General features: G+C 37.1%; 2 protein-coding genes and 1 non-coding gene across 5 annotated transcripts; 2 read left to right on the plus strand and 1 right to left on the minus strand.

Annotated features, from left to right (window-relative positions):
* Positions 1–792: 792 nt before the first annotated feature.
* Positions 793–15,905, plus strand: elapor1 (endosome-lysosome associated apoptosis and autophagy regulator 1). 2 transcript variants are annotated; one of them, XM_026249161.1, is made up of 22 exons: positions 793–830; positions 7,263–7,383; positions 7,527–7,707; positions 7,970–8,117; positions 8,370–8,450; positions 8,541–8,646; positions 8,761–8,910; positions 9,607–9,695; positions 9,794–9,971; positions 10,513–10,641; positions 10,748–10,838; positions 10,992–11,097; positions 11,364–11,498; positions 11,621–11,884; positions 12,870–13,043; positions 13,158–13,308; positions 13,393–13,486; positions 13,635–13,736; positions 13,958–14,084; positions 14,192–14,370; positions 14,624–14,789; positions 14,939–15,905. In XM_026249161.1, the coding sequence occupies exons 1-22, from the start codon at positions 825–827 to the stop codon at positions 15,005–15,007; spliced, it is 2,847 nt and encodes a 948-aa protein (XP_026104946.1). In that variant the 5' UTR covers positions 793–824; the 3' UTR covers positions 15,008–15,905. The 2 variants fall into 2 exon arrangements, with proteins under 2 accessions (XP_026104946.1, XP_026104945.1); XM_026249160.1 differs by lacking the exon at positions 793–830 and adding an exon at positions 4,326–5,077.
* LOC113076481 (small Cajal body-specific RNA 2) lies at positions 2,527–2,909 on the plus strand. Its single transcript, XR_003281188.1, has one exon.
* Positions 2,677–4,411, minus strand: LOC113076474 (uncharacterized protein C1orf194 homolog). Of its 2 annotated transcripts, none has more exons than XM_026249170.1 (5): positions 4,252–4,411; positions 3,998–4,114; positions 3,726–3,841; positions 3,290–3,402; positions 2,677–3,189 (listed from the first exon to the last, which is right to left on the minus strand). In XM_026249170.1, exons 1-5 carry the CDS (start codon positions 4,327–4,329, stop codon positions 3,119–3,121), a joined length of 495 nt encoding a protein of 164 aa, XP_026104955.1. In that variant the 5' UTR covers positions 4,330–4,411; the 3' UTR covers positions 2,677–3,118. The 2 variants fall into 2 exon arrangements, with proteins under 2 accessions (XP_026104955.1, XP_026104956.1); XM_026249171.1 differs by having other exon boundaries at positions 4,266–4,404.
* Positions 15,906–18,357: the final 2,452 nt, after the last annotated feature.

Consider the following 18,357-nt stretch of genomic DNA (forward strand, 5'->3'; position numbering starts at 1 on the left):
AAACTTTGTACTGCATGTAATCGGATATTATGCAAGTCAAAAGTATTCATATACCCCATTGCTGTTTGATCACTGAACAGGGTGAAGAAAAAAAGAAAGCAACCGTAATATTATACAAGACATGAATAGCTTTACTTGGACTCAAATTTACAGTACATTTAAATACAGTGCTTCACTAGCTTCACTACATTACAGCTGTATGCCACTTTATTTCAACACTTTTTTTATATGAAAACAGTAAAAATTAAGGCACATTTCTGATCCACAGACCCTTCAGTTATTTTATTCTGTCAACTGTATGCGACGCAGATTCTCTTTCACTCGTACAAATTCTGGAACGTTTTTCTCATCCTCTATACGGCTCTGTTCCTCAATCTCATACTGTGGAGAAAGTCAAAATGGTGAACTTTACACAGAGAGAGAATAAAAAAAAAAAAATTTAAAATAAATATTTATATTAAGAAACAGTCCATTCAACAAAATGCATAGACACTGACAGTTCATTGAAGACAATCAAAATGTACTACCCTACATCTGGCAAAATGGTCTTCAGTAATGAGGAACATTAAGTGGACCAAATGGTCAGTACCTCCTGCAGTTTCTGCTGTCTCTTACGAAGCTCTTGTTCCAGGTCAGAGGGAGGTCGGAGGGCAAGTTCCTGCTCTCGGTGCAGGTCAAGCCTCCTTTGCTGTAACACACGCTGCAATTCTGGTTTCTCCTCCAACAACAGGCCTCTGAGAGAGAGAGAGAGAGAGAGAGAGAGAGAGAGAGAGAGAGAGAGAGAGAGAGAGAGAGAAAGAAAAAAAAAAAGTTTGTATGCATAAATGCAGGTAAGTAGGTTTGAGGTCATATACACACCCACACATATACATATATAAAAGGGTTTACTTTTTTTTTTATTGTAAAGTACTGGGTTATGTTGGCATACTCAATTTGCAAATTAAACAGGGGTTACCCTTCACCTCTTGTGGCAGAGCAAAAGTTCTTTGTGGAGATTCTGGTAACTGGGACTCTCGCTGGGTGAGCCATTCAGTTTCCTGAGCTGAATGAACTCGTCTCCACTGTCTGTGCTTTGCTGGGACTCAGGAGGATGACACACAATATTATCTGAACATACAAAGAGGGGAAACATTTATAATTATTTGAATGGCAACAAACATTCAGTTAGGATTTAAAATGTATTTGAGATGAAAATTGTAAGTTTGAATATAATTGTAATAAAACTAGGTCTACATTTTTATAAGAGATTATGTGATGTACATTATGCAGGGTCAATAAAACTCAGGGCACAGTCAGTGCCTATACCTTTTCGGTTATGTCTGAATCCTGGGTGCTGGAGGAGTAAAAATAAAATAAATAACAGTATTAATCCATTGATAAAGAGAGAGAGAGAAAAAAAAAATCAGCCAAATGACTGAGTTAATTGACATTTAGCATGCAACTAATATAGAGTAACCGTGCCATCGTGTCCAGGATCAAATCACATGCTCTGCCTCCTAATGCGTTATGGCTTGATTTACAAACACAGAAGAATGAAGCAAACAAGGTCATTTATAGTTCAACACTGGGGCTTCTTCAGTTAGTTTTGACTTCCTGACCTCTGAAACCATATGACTACAGCCAATAGGACAAAAGGGAAGACGTTCAAAATTGGATTTTGTTTGCATTAATTATACACAAAGTTTGAATACAGACTTGCCAAGTTACTTGTATTATTATTTATATTAAATAGACCATTATATCTGTAAATAACTACTGAATTTGATTTTGTATATTAAATATATCGAACAAGAGACACTTTAGCGTCATACTCTACCGTGCATTTGAGGAACCTAGACGAGTCCACGCAATATCTACCTATATAAACAATTATATACTAACAAACACCTTTCGGTGTCGTTCCTCATAAAAGGAACTATGGAAAAGTAACTAAATTTTTGTATCTTTATCTTTGAAAGAGAGTGAAATACCAAACAAACAACCATTCAGTTAGGATTCAGCAAATAAACTCTTAAATACACTTTTTTTTTAAAGAACACTCACTTCCACGCACACAGTTGATTGATTTTGTGTTGTGTTCAGGTCCAGCATTGTGGGTCTATTGTCGAGACTGTGGCCTCCAGTTAGAGTTTGCCCTGTTTATGTTCAGTGATGCTTGTTGCGGACATTACATTCAAGCTCATTACATCACTTCAGATTACCCTGAATTTATACGAGGCACGTAGGACGCCAGATTAACTAATTACCGCAGACACTTGCTAAGAAAATGCCTGTTACAATGTGTGTTTTTTAACCAACAGGTTATTGTTCTATCAATTTTACATCTCGTCTAAATTATGTATTTTGTTGTCTCTAAGTCTAAAATGTAATTAATTTATTAAAATATGAATAAGTAATTTATAAGAACTATAATTAAAAATGAGACTATTAAAAATTGCGCGTACCGTAACCAACCACAAGAGGGCAGTGTGATTTTTAGGGTTGTTTAAACGTTACCCATGATTCCAAAGTGCTACTTATTGACGTCAACCAGGACGTGAGGTCATTGAGTGAATGTCTTCTCGTGTGTGTGGAGTAAGTGCGAGTGTGAGAGTGGTTGTTTGTGCGCGTGAATGTTTAAGTTTTGTGAGTGTGAGTGAATGAATTAGATAATTTGTAAAAATCTACACCGTGATCTTATTTGATCTGGTCCGAGTTGTTGCCCTGTTCGGATACAGAGATGATAATAACCGACTCGTGAGCTTCTGTAGCGATGATCGTGAGGCTTTCTCACTAAACTCGGGGCACCCACAGTTGAAACTGTGGTAAGAAATGATGAGTCGATCAGATATACTAGAACAGACAGTGTGCTGGATCTCGGTCCAGTAAACCCTGCTTGTTCACTGAGTATAACGGCGATCCTGATCTAACCATAACTTCTAACAGTGAGTGTCTCCTTGAAGTCAGTGAGCATCACGACAAACGTGTTGTATTCTTTTAAAGAGTCCACACGGGCATATCTACGTTTCTTTTATTTTCCTTTTTTCAAGTCCTTGTACATGGTGTTGCCGATACCCATTGTTTATCAACTGACGGAATATGGGTTCTCATCTTCACTTTATATCCCATTTGCACTGCGTCACGTTGAGTAAAAGCCGCCATCATGCTTACGAGAGTAACCTCGGTTTGTAGAGGCTGTATGATGAGACTCTGAGAGTTAAAAAAAAGAAGGGGAAAAAAACGCACACACCCTGGTTAAATTCTGTAGCATTTTTGATGATTATTTTATGGGCTGAGTATTAAATATCACCTATGGACCCTTTAATACTGTATATAGACGCCTTCTGGGTGTCGAGCCACACTCTCATGCCTTTGTTTTCAGTTTCACTCACCGAATCTTCTGATTCTTTATTTTTCAGTGTCCTGTGTGGAAAAATCAAAATGGCTGCAAGTTTCAGCCTGACTGAGGCTTCGAACGAAACAACTCTCCATGTTTGTTTATATATATATATATATGCCGCCTGAATTTTTCATGTAAAATTAGCTTTTTTTTAATCAGGTTCATAGTCCTATATTTGTTCAATTATTTCAATTTATTTTTCATTAAAGTCAAATTACTAAACCTAAAGAGCCTGATAAAAATCCTAACCAATTTTACGAGAACATTTTCAGACTACACTTAAAGGCTTTTGCATCTGAACACTATATACGTGTACGTACACATATCTATATAATAGCGGTCTTACCCATTTTCCAATGCAATAGTTTCCTTCTGCGTCACAGTTTTATTTTTGTCCTGAAATAATCCTAGATGATGATCGTATGTCGATTTTAGATGAATGTCCAGACTGTCCTTTGGTACCTTGTAACATTTTAGCAGTGTCAGTACATTTTAAAAACAGAGCTTTGAATCATAATATGTTTCCGTTTTGAATTTATTTTAGGTTTCCTATGGTAATTTTTAAGTAGTAGCCTATTCAGTAAATTCAAATCCTCCTCCGAGGTCATCTCAACTCACTGTAGTATCGTAATGACAGACTTGTCGACGCGAGCTGGCCTGTGTTGTCGTGTTGTGGAGTCTCCCCCAGGGTTCGTCATTTTGTGCGAGATGGGTCGGCTTGTCGTATGGTAGTTTCTGATCAATCAAGGTAAAAAGTAAGAAATATGTAACGTGTATAAAAATGTGGGCAATGATCAAGAAGCATACAAATCTGTAACTAAATAGAAACGGCTGATCAGTTCTAAAGTTTTAAATTCATAGTTTGAAATTACCTGAGCTTCCTCACTCCTTCTGAGTGTATAATCGTTCTCATATCGCGGGATTGGGAAAGGATCTCGTTCTTGAGGCATATTCCCACAATATATCCAGATGAGTCTTGTGGAATGTAACAGATCGATGGTTTGGGATCTTTTCTTGCAACTTTGTTGTCCCTCCTACCGTTGCCTAGAGACCAACTGTGAGCGTCAGGTCTGGTGTTTCACACAGCGCCATACAGACAAACTCATTTAGGTTTAAACCCACTGATCTATAATAGAGAAACATATAGATCAGTGTTTAAACCCTTATCATTACGTTGCTGTTAACCGGGTTTTATTTTATTTTTTACAACAACAAAACTGTTGAGTTTCCCCGTACTTTGCTCATAAGCATTAAAATGAGTTTCCCAAATGTAGACTAGCCTACATTAGACCTAATATCATTACTTTAATGTTTGTTACTCCGCCATGTTCTTAATGTTTGTGTGTGTGTGTCTTTATTTTATTTTATTTATTTATTTATTATATTTTTTTATTGGAGTCTTAACGAATATTCATGTCTTAACATGTGGCAATAAGACAAGTTTGCAGTAGGAACTCCATCCCAAAGAGACTGACCAATAGGAGAGCTGAGCGCATTACACGCTTAACGTGTGCAAACAGTGTCTGGATAAAAGCGCAGCAATATTAACAGCACGTCTGTTACTGTCACACGCATTGCCTGCAGGGAACATATCTTTTGGAAACAGAAATGTTTTTAAGCCATGTGCTTTTCAGTGTAGGCATTTTTTTGCTTCACTTTCTTTTAACTAAGGCAACGGAATTACCCAGCTGCAAAGAGGTAGGGTGCTGCTTTACTGTGCATTGTATATCATGTACCGCGACAGTTTTAAAATAATGCAAGTTAATGTGATTTGCACTATTCATTGTGTGCGGTTTATTTCCGACAGCTGTTAGTACCATGAGTGCTGGCTGAACCCACATTAACAGAATAGCATATTTGTGATTTAATGCTGCTGCTGAGGGTATATTGACCATTATAAACACCCAACATTATTGTGCAGGACTGGAGGATTAGGCCAGAACATTCAAGAAAAATATATATTGTGTTATGTCCATAAATCGTAGAAAACTCTCCTCACTTGAAATAACACGAGATTACATGCTGAGATCATATTGTACAAACATCATCACTGGATCATCAGCCTGTGTATCACATGATGCCACTTTACAAATAAGACCATACAAAATTTGAAACCGTCCAGTAATGAATGAAAGAAGAAGAAGTCTGAGTGAGAGCTCAATTCAGTTAGTAAAGCAAACAAGGGATGTGGGCTTGATTTTCTTCTTAGTTAATAAAAAGCTCACATACATCAGCATTCATTGTATTGTTTCCTTTTCTTTTCAAGATATATGCTGATTTTGATTAAAATATATGTTTTAGCTTTCTGTCCTCTTTTCCCTCAAGTAAATTAATTGTTTGAATAAGAGTGAGCATAATCATGGAAATGGGGGACACACTCACGTCCAGATAAGCTTGTCTGTTTGCCCTAGAGAGCTTGTGAAAGGGGCATCTGCTGTTATGATCATTTAACAAAAGGCTGCATTGCTGTTGGTGTACCTGAACTGATATACCTGTCTTTAATTCTTTGACACAAAAGCTATATATATATATATATATATATATATATATATGTGTGTGTGTGTGTGTGTGTGTGTGTGTGTGTGTGTGTATATATATATATTATATTATTGCAAATATAACTGAAAATAGACAAAGTGAAAAATTGACCTTGAGGGGGGAATAAACAACCCATGTTTTCTGTGGAAGAGATTCATCTGTTAATCTGACCCCTAAGAGACACCATAGAAACAAATGTCAGTCTGTTCTGTTGCCTTGGTTTCATCATTTATATGGATGTAGGGATTATGATGTTGACTGCTTGCTCAGAACAACTCTTTCTTTCTTTCTTACTGAACGTAACTCTCACAGCACTAACACAAAGCACTTATAAGAAGCACGATCACTCGTCCTGGTGAGGTCTTAACTATTAATCTTCTTTCCTTCCACATGGGTCATTCTGTTTTGCTCTGTGGAAGTGAAGTTTCTGCTGGTACCTCAGGTGTTATTCAGTCAGGGTTATTTAGGTTCTTGTTTCTTGCCAGCGGCCTGTTCTTTGGGGTAGCTTTCAACATATACAAACCACCTTGAGTTTAAATAACTTTCATTTAAACCATACTTTTAAGTATTTAAGTATTTTATTACTGGTTGTTATGTCCTTGGTTAAATTAGGATGAACAGGATGTTTGGAGATGTTAATATGTTAATATATACTCAAGATTAAATTTTATTGGGCTCTCCTACTTTGCATGGTGTGTAAATAATACCTGCTAAAGACTGTTCATTTAGACAAGGCGACGGACACTTCCTTGAAGTTGATCTCCAGTGGGTGGATCCGCCCACTGTGTAAATATTGATCTGACACAGTATTTTAAAAGGAGATGTAATCCAGAGGAGCATTATAAACAAGATGTTGACTAGATTTTAGTATTATGTCTGTAAAGCACAAAGTGACAAGTTGTGTATCTCAGCTCTCAACTGCAGTGAAAATTACTTTACACTTAAAGACAGACTTATGACCACTGCAGTTTTAATATTGCTGTGACATAGTATTGTAATGAAAGGCTTTTTTTCTTAGCGGATGCTTTATGATAATATAAATTACATAATATGAAATAATTCCATCTCAAGTCAACATTTATTTTCCATATATTTATTCATTTATTTGGCAAGTAACCACCAATCAATGAATAAAAATCAAAGAATCAGATTTTTTCCCCCAAAATAATTGGATGACTTGATGTTATGAGGTTGATGTGGTTGATATCTCAAATTATGCCAACAAATGTATTACTCTGCACAAAACGAAATATTACAGTGTTCCTAGTTTTGTCTTATATTCCAAATGAATAAGCCTGAAAGACATTTCAATGCAGTTGTTGTTGTATGTTTCATTATTTTGCAGTCTGATTACCATTTTGAGTACACAGACTGTGATGTTTTGGGCTCTCGATGGAGAGTGGCGATACCCAACAAGCCTGAGACCTGCACTGGTTTACCTGATCCAGTCAAAGGCACCCATTGCAGTAAGTATCTGCAACACACACACTACCACTACCAGACACAAAAAATAATAGACTGGTCTCTAGCATGCTATGGCACCAGGTGAAGGTTTTCAAATCTAGAAAGATACTTTAATCTTTGTTGTGTTTTTTTCCCCTTTTGTCAGCGTTTAGCTGTAATGATGGCGAATTTCTGGACATGAGGACTCAAGAGTGTCAGAAGTGCGTCGCAGGGACCTATTCTCTTGGGACGGGTGTTGCTTTTGACGAGTGGGACACTTTGCCCACTGGCTTTATAAGCCATGGCATTACTATTAACTTTGGATACACTCACACAAATTGCTCCAAGTGAGTGAATCGTATATATACAGTATATGAAAAATTTGAGCTCTTGTATTCAAGATATGCAAATTGGTGTTAGTGCTTAAAATTCAGGATCAAGTGGATGGTTGAGCCATTCAACATTCACTTAACTGTAATTGAATGCACTGAACGTTTACGTAAAAGTGCTTGACGAGTCAGAACCTTGAATTATCTGGAATTAAAATGAAACTGAAGTATAGACATTTGTGGAAATTTGCTTTAATGGGGACCCATTGCATGTGCTCAGCTCAACATGGATCCCGAAAGGTGATTATATTGCCTCTAACACAGATGAGTGCACTTCAACCCTTTCCTATGCTGTGAGTCTAAAGAAGCCTGGATCTGTGTCCTTCCAGTACTTCTATCCTGACAACCGCATGTTTTTTGAGTTTTATGTAAGTACTGGGGCTTCGCTAGTTACAGTTTTCCAAAATATATACCTATATAGAGTTTAAAAAATATATAGTTGATTAAACTGCATTTGTATAAAGTGCATTTTCATATTTAATATATAAATAACATATAATAGGCAATATAAAAATAATAAATTGAGTTTTATTACCACCACAGATGTGTTTCTTGTGGTATAGTCCATTGATAATGTTAGACACTGCGTGATATGGGTTATGATATTCATGTGCTAATAGGTTCAGAATGACCAGTGTCAGTCTACAGAATCTCAACGTCGTTGGATGAAAATATCAGAAAGTGACTGGGATTATCATTATGTAAGTATCTGTGTGTGTGTGTGAGAGTGTGTGTTGAGCAAATATAGAAGCCTCAGGCCTCAAAACGTTTTCTTCCTGCTATTTAACCAGGTACAGCTGAGTAGTGGTAACAATGTCTTGTACTGGAGAACAACAGGTTTCTCTCTGGCTTCCAACACTGCCAAACCAGTTCTACTGAAGAACATTGCCATCTCAGGTATTTATCCATCACAATTATTTGTGCACTACCTTAAAAAGGATGGCATGGGTTACTTTTAAAATGCATGAAAAAAAAAAGTACTTAAGGATTAACACTTGACCTTATTTTCAGGTGTCTCGTATACATCTGAATGCTTTCACTGTAAGCCTGGTACCTATAGTGATAAACCAGGGGCTGCCCGCTGTATCCCATGCTCTGCTAATTCGTACTCTAATAAGGGAGCCACTGCGTGCCAACCCTGTGAAGCAGACAAATATTCAGGTGTGTGTATCAGCATTTTTAAAGAAATGTTCATGTTAATTCAAGCCAGTCATCGGCTGCTATTGTCATAATTTCACATTCATTACTGCTTATAGTTATTATTCTCCCTCTGTTCTTAGAAATGTATGTGAATGTTTACACGATTTTTTTGTGTAAGTGAAATATTAGAATATTTTTGTAGGTGCATAAATCGTCCTGAAGTGTCAATAAATAAAAAAACGTCTGTATGTATGTGTGTGTATATATAGATATCAAAAGATATTGAATTGTTGATATAATAATTGAATGATTTTATGGTTAAACTAACAAATATCTGTCATATACATATATAATGTAGAAACGTTAATTTTCTGTAAAGCTGCTTTGCAACGATTTACATCGTGAAAAACGCTATACAAATAAACTTGAATTGAATTGAATATACTATAAAATGTTTCACAATGCATTTACGCATAGCTATTTTTAATGACTGGGTGGTCACCCAACACATTCCTTGTAAAGGGCTTTGAACGTTAAATCTGCATAGATGTGATCAAGCATTTAAATGGACGCACATGAAAGTAAATGTTCATGTAAATGACCTGAACGCCCCAGTGGAATTTGCCTACTGTGTTTTATCACTTTATCTAAATGAGTGTGTGTTTGTTTTTCCTAATGCCACGGGTGTTTTCCTCTCTCCTGTGTGTGTTACTCCAGGAATTGGATCTGGAAGCTGTCTACAGCGACTGCCCTGCACAACAACGGATTACTTCTATACTCACACACCATGTGACTCCAGTGGTCAGGTACCACAAAAAAATCCAACACATCTAGAGAGAATTTGTATTTATTTATTTATTTTGATTTTATTTAACAACTGTTTTATCTTTCTGTCTTTCTTTAGACACAACTGATGTATAAGTGGATCGAGCCAAAAATCTGCAGTGAGACTGTGGAGGGGGCAGTGCAGCTTCCGGTCTCAGGGGAGATGATGGCCTGCCCTCCATGCAATCCAGGATTCTTCTCCAGCAACACCTCCACCTGTGAACCCTGCCCACATGGCTTCTATTCCAATGGGACAGGTAGAGAGACAAAGCGAACAAACAACAATTAAAAGATTTCACCGTGACAGCATATGCATGCATCTCTGTTATATCTCTAGATGACAAAACTACATGTGTATATAAGTGACGTGACATTCAGCCAAGTATGGTGACCCATACTCAGAATTTGTGCTCTGCATTTAACCCATCCGAAGTGCACACACACAGAGCAGTGAACACACACACACACACTGTGAGCACACACCCGGAGCAGTGGGCAGCCATTTATGCTGCGGCGCCCGGGGAGCAGTTGGGGGTTCAGTGCCTTGCTCAAGGGCACCTAAGTCGTGGTATTGAAGGTGGAGAGAGAACTGTACATGCACTCCCCCCACCTACAATTCCTGCCGTCCCGAGATTCGAACTCACGACCTTTCGATTGGGAGTCCGACTCTCTAACCATTAGGCCACGACTTCCCCTAAATGTATGTTTTAATAACACTAAATGTATGTTTTAGTATATACTTGAAGTGCATCAGTAACAGAACTCACTATTAGAAATGATCATGTTACATGTGTTCAGAATGTTCAGAGTGTCCTGCTGGAACAGAACCAGTCGTGGGTTTTGAATATAAATGGTGGAACAAAATGCCCAGCAATATGAGGAGCTCAGTCTTCAGTTCAGAATACAGCAGCACTGAAAGGATGACAGGTGCCTAAATATCTTATCACTAGCGCTCCACACAATTTTATGTTTATGTTATGTTATGAGTCATTCTGTCATATGCTTATGAGTTATGAGCTTTTTGTTGTAACAGGCTGGGAGGTTGCGGGTGAGTACATCTACACCACACCAAGCAATCAGGACTCTGACTACATGATGCTGACGCTCACAGTACCTGGATACAGGTGAGCACACACACACGTTTACAAACAGCAACTGCATGGTATTAATGGTCTCAATACCTCAAATGAAGACCTCATCAACATTAACGCTAATACAAGAGACATAACCATGGGCTAAAAATTTACTCAATAAAATCCCCTTTTTCCTTTTTTCAGCCTGCCTCATTCCCTGAGTGAAGACAATGAGAGAGTTCAGCTTTCCAGAATAACATTTGTGTTTGAAACAAAGTGTACAGCCGATTGTAAACTGTATTTCCTGGCAGTGAGTTCGGCCGTTTTTTAAATCATTGTATACATAGATGACATCTTATTATTATTATCAATAGCGAAAACAACATTTATTTAAAATAGAAATCTTTAGTGTCAATTCTGATCAATTTAATACATAATTTATAAATGAATGAAAGTATATATATTTTTAAATCTTACTTGCCCCACACCTTTAAGTGGTTCAATCATTATAATGGTTTTGCCTAATTTTGCATATTAATGTCTAAGATTTGTTGTTGTTTCCCCATTTCTCCGCAGGGGAAAAATGAATGGAGTAATATTGTGGAGAGTTGGTCTGGTACTATGGGGAAGCAATCCTACTCTTATCTTATTAAAAGCAACAACACTGTTAGTTTCACCTGGGCTTTTCAGCGCACTGGGATCTTCAGCATGGTAAGATTAAACCTCAGTCTCTTACTTCTTTCCTGTTTGGTTTTTACTTTTTTACTGTTTACTGAGGTTTAAGACTCCATGGCTAAAGAAGCTGGACATGAGGCTGTGTGTTTGTCTTACAGAAAAATGAATACAGCTCTGACTATGCTAAGATCTACTCTGTTCACCTCACTAATGTGATTGGGGGTGTGGCTTCAGAGTGTCGTCAGTGTGCTCCGGCTGCAGTCGACTCTGACTCAGGCTGCGTGCCCTGCCCTCAAGGGCACTACATGCTGAATGGCACTGGAGTGTGTGAAAGCTGTCCCTCAAATACCATCATCAGGCCCGAGCAGCCAATCGGAAAGCAAGCCTGCATACCTTGCGGACCCAATACCTACAGTAATAAAGTGAGCATTCAAACAAAATTCATGAAATTCAAAACTCGTCTCTAGACCATGTGCTCTTTTCCATTCCACAAAGTGTTCTGTGTGAAAGGCCCCTGATCTTTGAGCTCATTGCAGTTTTAAAGCCTTTGTTGATATAGCAAGCTTAGTACCTGTTCTGGCCAGTAGATGGGACTGTTGTCAGTCAACAGGCTTCAGTAAACATTGATTTAAAGAGCTGATGAGGTAACAATAAAACTGTTCAGCAATCTTGAAAACATATGACTAACTCCTGAGCTAAATAAATTGTGCACGGTTTACATTGTGTACATTGTTACCTTGTAACTGTATAGTTTTCAGGAAATTAATCAAAAAAATTGAAAAAATGAATCTTGAATGCATTGGTGTAGTAAAACATACAAACATGCATTTAATATTTTGACATTTGACTATTTTGACTAAAAATGTATTCGGGTGCTAAGCCCCAATAATAAATAATAATTTATTGGGCAGTTCTGGTAAAGAGAAGTAATATTTTGCATTGCACTGTTTGTATAAAAAGTCAAACTCAGAGATTCCAAAAAACCTTTGGACTTTGTGTTTTAATGATTGTTAAACACCCCTAGCATAATCATATCATTGCAATACATCTTATTCATACACTGTAATTTTTTCTGTTTGCATTAAAATCCTTGTCATATTGAAGAATTTCTTATTGTTCCCTCAATTATACTTACTATGGTTAATAAAGATTCAAAATTATAATTATATTTATCAAATAATATAGCATATATAAATAATTTACAATTATTAAATTGTAAAGAAAATATTAAAATAAAGAATATCCTTATTTTTTAATAATGATTCAATTTATTTATTAGTATATGTTGCTAGTGTGTATTCATATTTTCAGTAACTTTCTTTATAGTGATTTTCACTATTTTTGAACTATTTTATATACAGCTATCTATTCACTTCTGTAACATATGCTTGTCTTCTCTGTTCACAGGGCCGTTCTGCATGCATGAGTGACTGTACATTAGCACTGCATCATAAAGGAGAAATGCTGAATTATGATTTCTCTCCGCTGGCAAATGTCACAGGCTTCCAGGGCATCCCACGCTTCACCAGTAAAGGGCTCCAGTATTTCCAGCATTTCAGTGTGGCGCTGTGTGGGACAGAAGTAAGAGACTAAATTAAAACACATTCAGTCTTTATGAAAGTTTAAAGTATGTAGTGAAGTCTTAGTCATAGAAACTCAGAATCAAGCATTAAAGTGTGTCTTTCTCCCATTTAGAACAGGGCTCTTGCATCCTGTTTGGAAAATGTGACTGAAAGCAAGAGGGATGTAAAAGGCTACATCTGTCAGTCTACTGTAGTGCCTTCTGAAGTCAGGGGTCAGAGTGTTGTGTCCTCCCAGCCCTTCAGTATTGGAGATAGTTTAATCGGTGAGTGCTACCAATGCTTTGAAATCTCTTTCAAATACATAGTGGGTCCTGTGGATTCATCAAATGGAAAATTTTTATACTCAGGAGTGACTACTGACTTTAAATTTGATGACATCTCATCATTGGATGGCAACTTTCCTGTTGAATCAGAGTTGCCTGATGTCATATTCTACTACAGGTGAGTGTACTTGCTTACAATGATCTGTGTTTAGTTTATTCTAATGCTTTTATTATTTTCACACACTTTTTTTTTTTATCTCAAATTCAAGTCTGTAGGTGATTTAGTTCAGGCTTATCTGACAGTCTTCCTATTATGGTGTCAACAGATCTAGAGAAACTACACAAGCATGTAAAAATGGAAGATCTGCCTCCATTAGGCTCCGATGTGATCCCACTGTAACACTGAAGAACCATGTTTCGCTTCCAAGGTAAATATGACAATTGCTTTTCCTGTGGGTAGGTCTGCGCAGTGAATCAACACAAAACCAAAATCTCGATATGGCTTATTGTGATTATCAAATCCTAAAGGCTGTGATTTAATTCAATAAATATATGTGTGTGCTGTGTTTTTCAGCATAGGACTATTACTGTATCTGTAATATCGGTCTTTATTTGTTATTTTCCGTGTGTGTGTGTGCATTTGGTATAGTAACTGCTCCGAGGGCACCTGTGATGGCTGCTCCTTCCATTTCCTGTGGCGCTCCGAGCATGCCTGTCCTCTCTGCTCTGAGAGGAACATTAAGGAGATAGTGAGCGCTTGCATCCAAGGAATTCAGGTATATGTCAACTCCCAAAAGGACAAACCACGCAGATTCTGAATGAGACTGTTTTCCTAATGTTTTTATGTGACCATTTATTAGCTAAATGTGTTTATGTTTCTCAGAGGACTACTTATGTGTGGCAGCAACCTCTGAGGTGTACAGGTGGGGTGTCACTGCCTCCTCAAAAGATCAGTGCCTGTGTGACACTAGACTTCTGGCTGAAGTTTGGTGTCTCTGTCGGAACTGTTGCCGCAATATTGCTCATTACCATCAGCTGCTACTTCTGGAAAAGGACACGCAAGTGAGAGTTCATTACTGAAAGTGATATTTAAAAATCATGGTAGCTAACTGCACTGTACAACACTGACTTTGTGGATCAAGGAAATTAGACAATGCTCAGTGGTAGAGCATTGTGTTAACAGCACAAAAGGTTTTGGGTTCAATTCCCAGGGAATGCACATACTGGTAAAAAATGCATTGTAAGTTGCTTTGGATAAAAGCGATTGCTAAATGCATAAATTTAATGTATAAGTGTATTTATGTCGTCTCTTTAGGCTGCAGTATAAGTACTCAAAGCTAATGATGACTGCAGGAGATAAGGAGTGTGAACTTCCAGCTGCAGATAGCTGTGCCATCATGGAAGGAGAAGATGCAGAGGATGACCTCATCTACCTCTCCAAGAAGTCTTTCTTCACTAAGATCAAGTCATTTTCCAGGGAGGTAAGGAGGTCACAAGACAGACTTCAGCTTGGAAGTACTATACACTCTTTGGCTGTACTCTTGATGTGATGGACACTTTACATGTTTTTAATGTTCCAATAATATTAGCATTAACAGGCATTTCTTGAAAAAGTTCTGTTATTTTACAGAGAACGTCAGATGGCTTTGATTCTGTTCCCCTAAAATCATCAGCTGCAATGGAGATGGAGATGAACTAGATCTTCTCAGATATGGGGAGAGCCATCAAGAAATGTTTGGCCTGTCAGAAAAGATCATCAGCACTATATTTGACAATATAACATTGATACTTTTATTCCAAAAGAGAAAAATATTGAAAAATAAGTCTGCCTTATTCAAGTCTCCTCATAAACCTGTTGTTTCAATTGCATCTCCTCTGTATTCAGCAGACCAGAGGCCAGAGTGGCATAAGAAGAAATTATGCTGTGTGTGTGACACACACACACACACACACAATACCTATTATTTTGTTTATATTGTTCTACACATTTTTTTTTTATACCAAACACATATGCTTGTGAAAGCTTGTGAATAATGCTGATAAACTTACAATGCATTTGTTTGACATGCCATTTTGTTATATATATATAAAAAAATAAGAAGAAAAATATATAATAATTTTATAAATCATTCAAATGTTTTGGTATACTAGCATTAATGTTTTGCGGACCTTTTTTTGTTATGTTATATGTATATTAGGAAATGCCATCTTGTTTGTAATGGGTGTCTTAAATAATATAGCCTACTAGATAAAGCTAATGTGTCTATTGTTTTATTAAATATTGAGATTAACTATAACTATACCAAACTACAACAATAAATATCATAACAATAATATAAGGACATGAATTAAAACACAAATGTATAGCTTCTATTTGCTATTAAAAATAATTGATCTTGCTGTGTCTGTGTAAGTGCTCTCGTTCAATTTCAAGAAGCTGTTATCATGCAAAACTTGAGTCTCACCCTTCAATCATTTTCAATTGACTGGCTGAATAAATGGAAAAGGTTGATGCTTTAGAAGAGAGGTTTAAGCAGAGGTCAAGTGACTTCCAGAGGATGCATGGCGAGTGCAAAACCATTAAGCATTTATGCAAAATAAAGGCCAGTCTGGAAGAAGACCTGATCAGTGTACTGCACAGTTATTACTAATAATTATTTAATGTAGAAAGCAATATAGATGCTTAAAAACGTATATATAAATTGATTCTTTTGCTTTAAGATGAGAGAAAAAAAAGTATATCGCTGACTGTGACACTGGGAGCTAACGCAAGGAGGCCACAATGGGGATGATGTGCTTGTGCCTCCTAGTGTCCGTTAAAAGACGCACTGCTGCGTTTTGTACTAACTGCAAATGTCTAAGTGATGATTGTGGAAGGCCAAAGTAGAGGGAATTACAATAATCCAGCCGTGATGTAATAAAGTCATGGATAACTTTCTCAAGACTGTTAAAAGATAGGAATGACTTAAGGTGAGAAATCATTCTCTGAGTTCTGAGTCAAGAATGACACCCAAATTTCTGGCATAAGGTTTGATAAATGGGGTGAAGTTACCTAGATTTTGTACCACAGTGCATCTTGCCTTGGGAGAACCAAAAATAATCACTTCTGTCTTGTCACTGTTTAACTGGAGAAAGGTGTTAACCATCCAAGTTTTGATGTCTTCAAGACAGGCCAGAAGAGATTGTATTGTAGATTTTAGAGGCAAGTACAAATGTGAATCTTCTGCATAGAGATGAAACGAGATGGTATGCTTCCTTATGATGTCACCCAGTGGGAGCATATACAAGCTAAAAAGCATAGGACCCAAGATGGACCCCTGAGGGACCCCATTTGAAACAGAAGCAGAGGATGAGGAGAACTTGCCGATAGATACTGAGAAAGTCCTATCATTGAGAAAGGAACGGAACCAAAGTAATGCGGTCTCCCTAATGTCCACCTGCTGATCAAGGCAAGTAAGGAGGATGTTGTGATCGATATTGTCGAAGGCGGCATAAGATCCAATAAAATCAGGATGGCATTATCACCTGAATCTAGTGTAAGGAGAAGATCATTGGATACTTTGAGCAGAACAGTTCCAGTGCTATTAAGTGATCTAAAAACTGATTGAAAATGTTCTAGTATATTGTGAGTGGTCAAAAAGGGGAGCAACTTTTTCCAAAAATTTTGAAATAAAAGGAAGATTACAAATGGGATGGTAGTAGTTTAGGCTTTTAACATTGAGATCATGTTTTTTTAGCAGGGGTTGGACAACCACATGCTTAAAACATGTAGAGACATATATTTAAGATGACCTGAATGGAGGGGCCGACTACATCAAAAACATCCTTTATAATAGAGGAGGGGATAGAATAATAAGAGGAAGTAGTGAGTTTCATATGTGATACTAAATTCCTCTGAGAGAGGTGTTACTACATTTCAAGTGATGTTAACCTGTGGCAAATTCAATTAAATGGGTATGATTTAGGACGGTGCACACGTATTAATAAAAGGTCTAACAGCTGATAATGCATAGCAGAGGAAAGACCAAGCACAGAAGTCAAAAGAACTGCCTGTAGAGCTCAGAAACAGGTTTGTGTCAAGCGACACATCTGTGAAAGAGTTCAGAAAAAAAATTCTGCCACAATGAAAGCGTCACAGAAGCTTTGGTTAGTGTGGTGACCAATAACCTGATAGTTGCTCTAGTTGAGCTCTATGATCATATATGGAAATAGGAGAAATCCACTCCAACACTCTGTCGATCCAGTCTTTATGGCAGTGTGGCCAAAATCTATTCTCTCTTCAGTTAAAACAAATAAAAACATGCTTTACAAAAAATGTGCAAAAAAGCAGCTAAAGGACCCTCAGATTCTGAGAAGATTATATGGTCTGATGAGCCTCAATTCTAAGCATCATGTTTGAAGGAAACCAGCTCAGTACCATCCCAAAACTTTTAAAGTGTGCTGGTAGCAGCCTCATGCTGTGGGGCTGTTTGAATGGCCAAAAAACAAGTTAAATAAATTTATAATTATTACAAGTCATACACACATATCTTGTATTGAGAAAACTTCTGCTAAATTTTTAAAATAGAGTTTACTGGTTGGAATTCTGTATTTATTTTGAATGTTATTGTTGTTAACCAAAATATTTATTTAAACTGTATTATTAAATATTAAAATTAACATTAAAAACACAGAAAGTGATATCCATTGAAATGTGTGTAGGATCTGAATGGGTAAAAAGGGATTTGGATATTGCACTGTTGTTCGGTATGGAAGACATTTAAATGAAAGTACCAAATAAATAAAAAATTAAACAACAACAGAACTGCGACATTTGTTTTTAGCACTGCCATGCTGTCACACAGCATCCAGAATTCAGATTTATATTCTCTTAGGCCTGGATTTCTTTGCATTTCACACATTCCTTGAGCATGCTTAGATATTATTACATCCCTATGTGAAAGTGTCCTGGTTTCTGTAGTGACAGACAACACACTGCTAATGAGCTTTCATGGCTCTTAACTTTACAATTAAACATATTTGTTTAGTTTTTTCTTGTTTTTCTTTACT

Source organism: Carassius auratus, unplaced genomic scaffold (genome assembly GCF_003368295.1).
Source record: "Carassius auratus strain Wakin unplaced genomic scaffold, ASM336829v1 scaf_tig00020493, whole genome shotgun sequence".
NCBI lineage: Eukaryota > Metazoa > Chordata > Actinopteri > Cypriniformes > Cyprinidae > Carassius > Carassius auratus.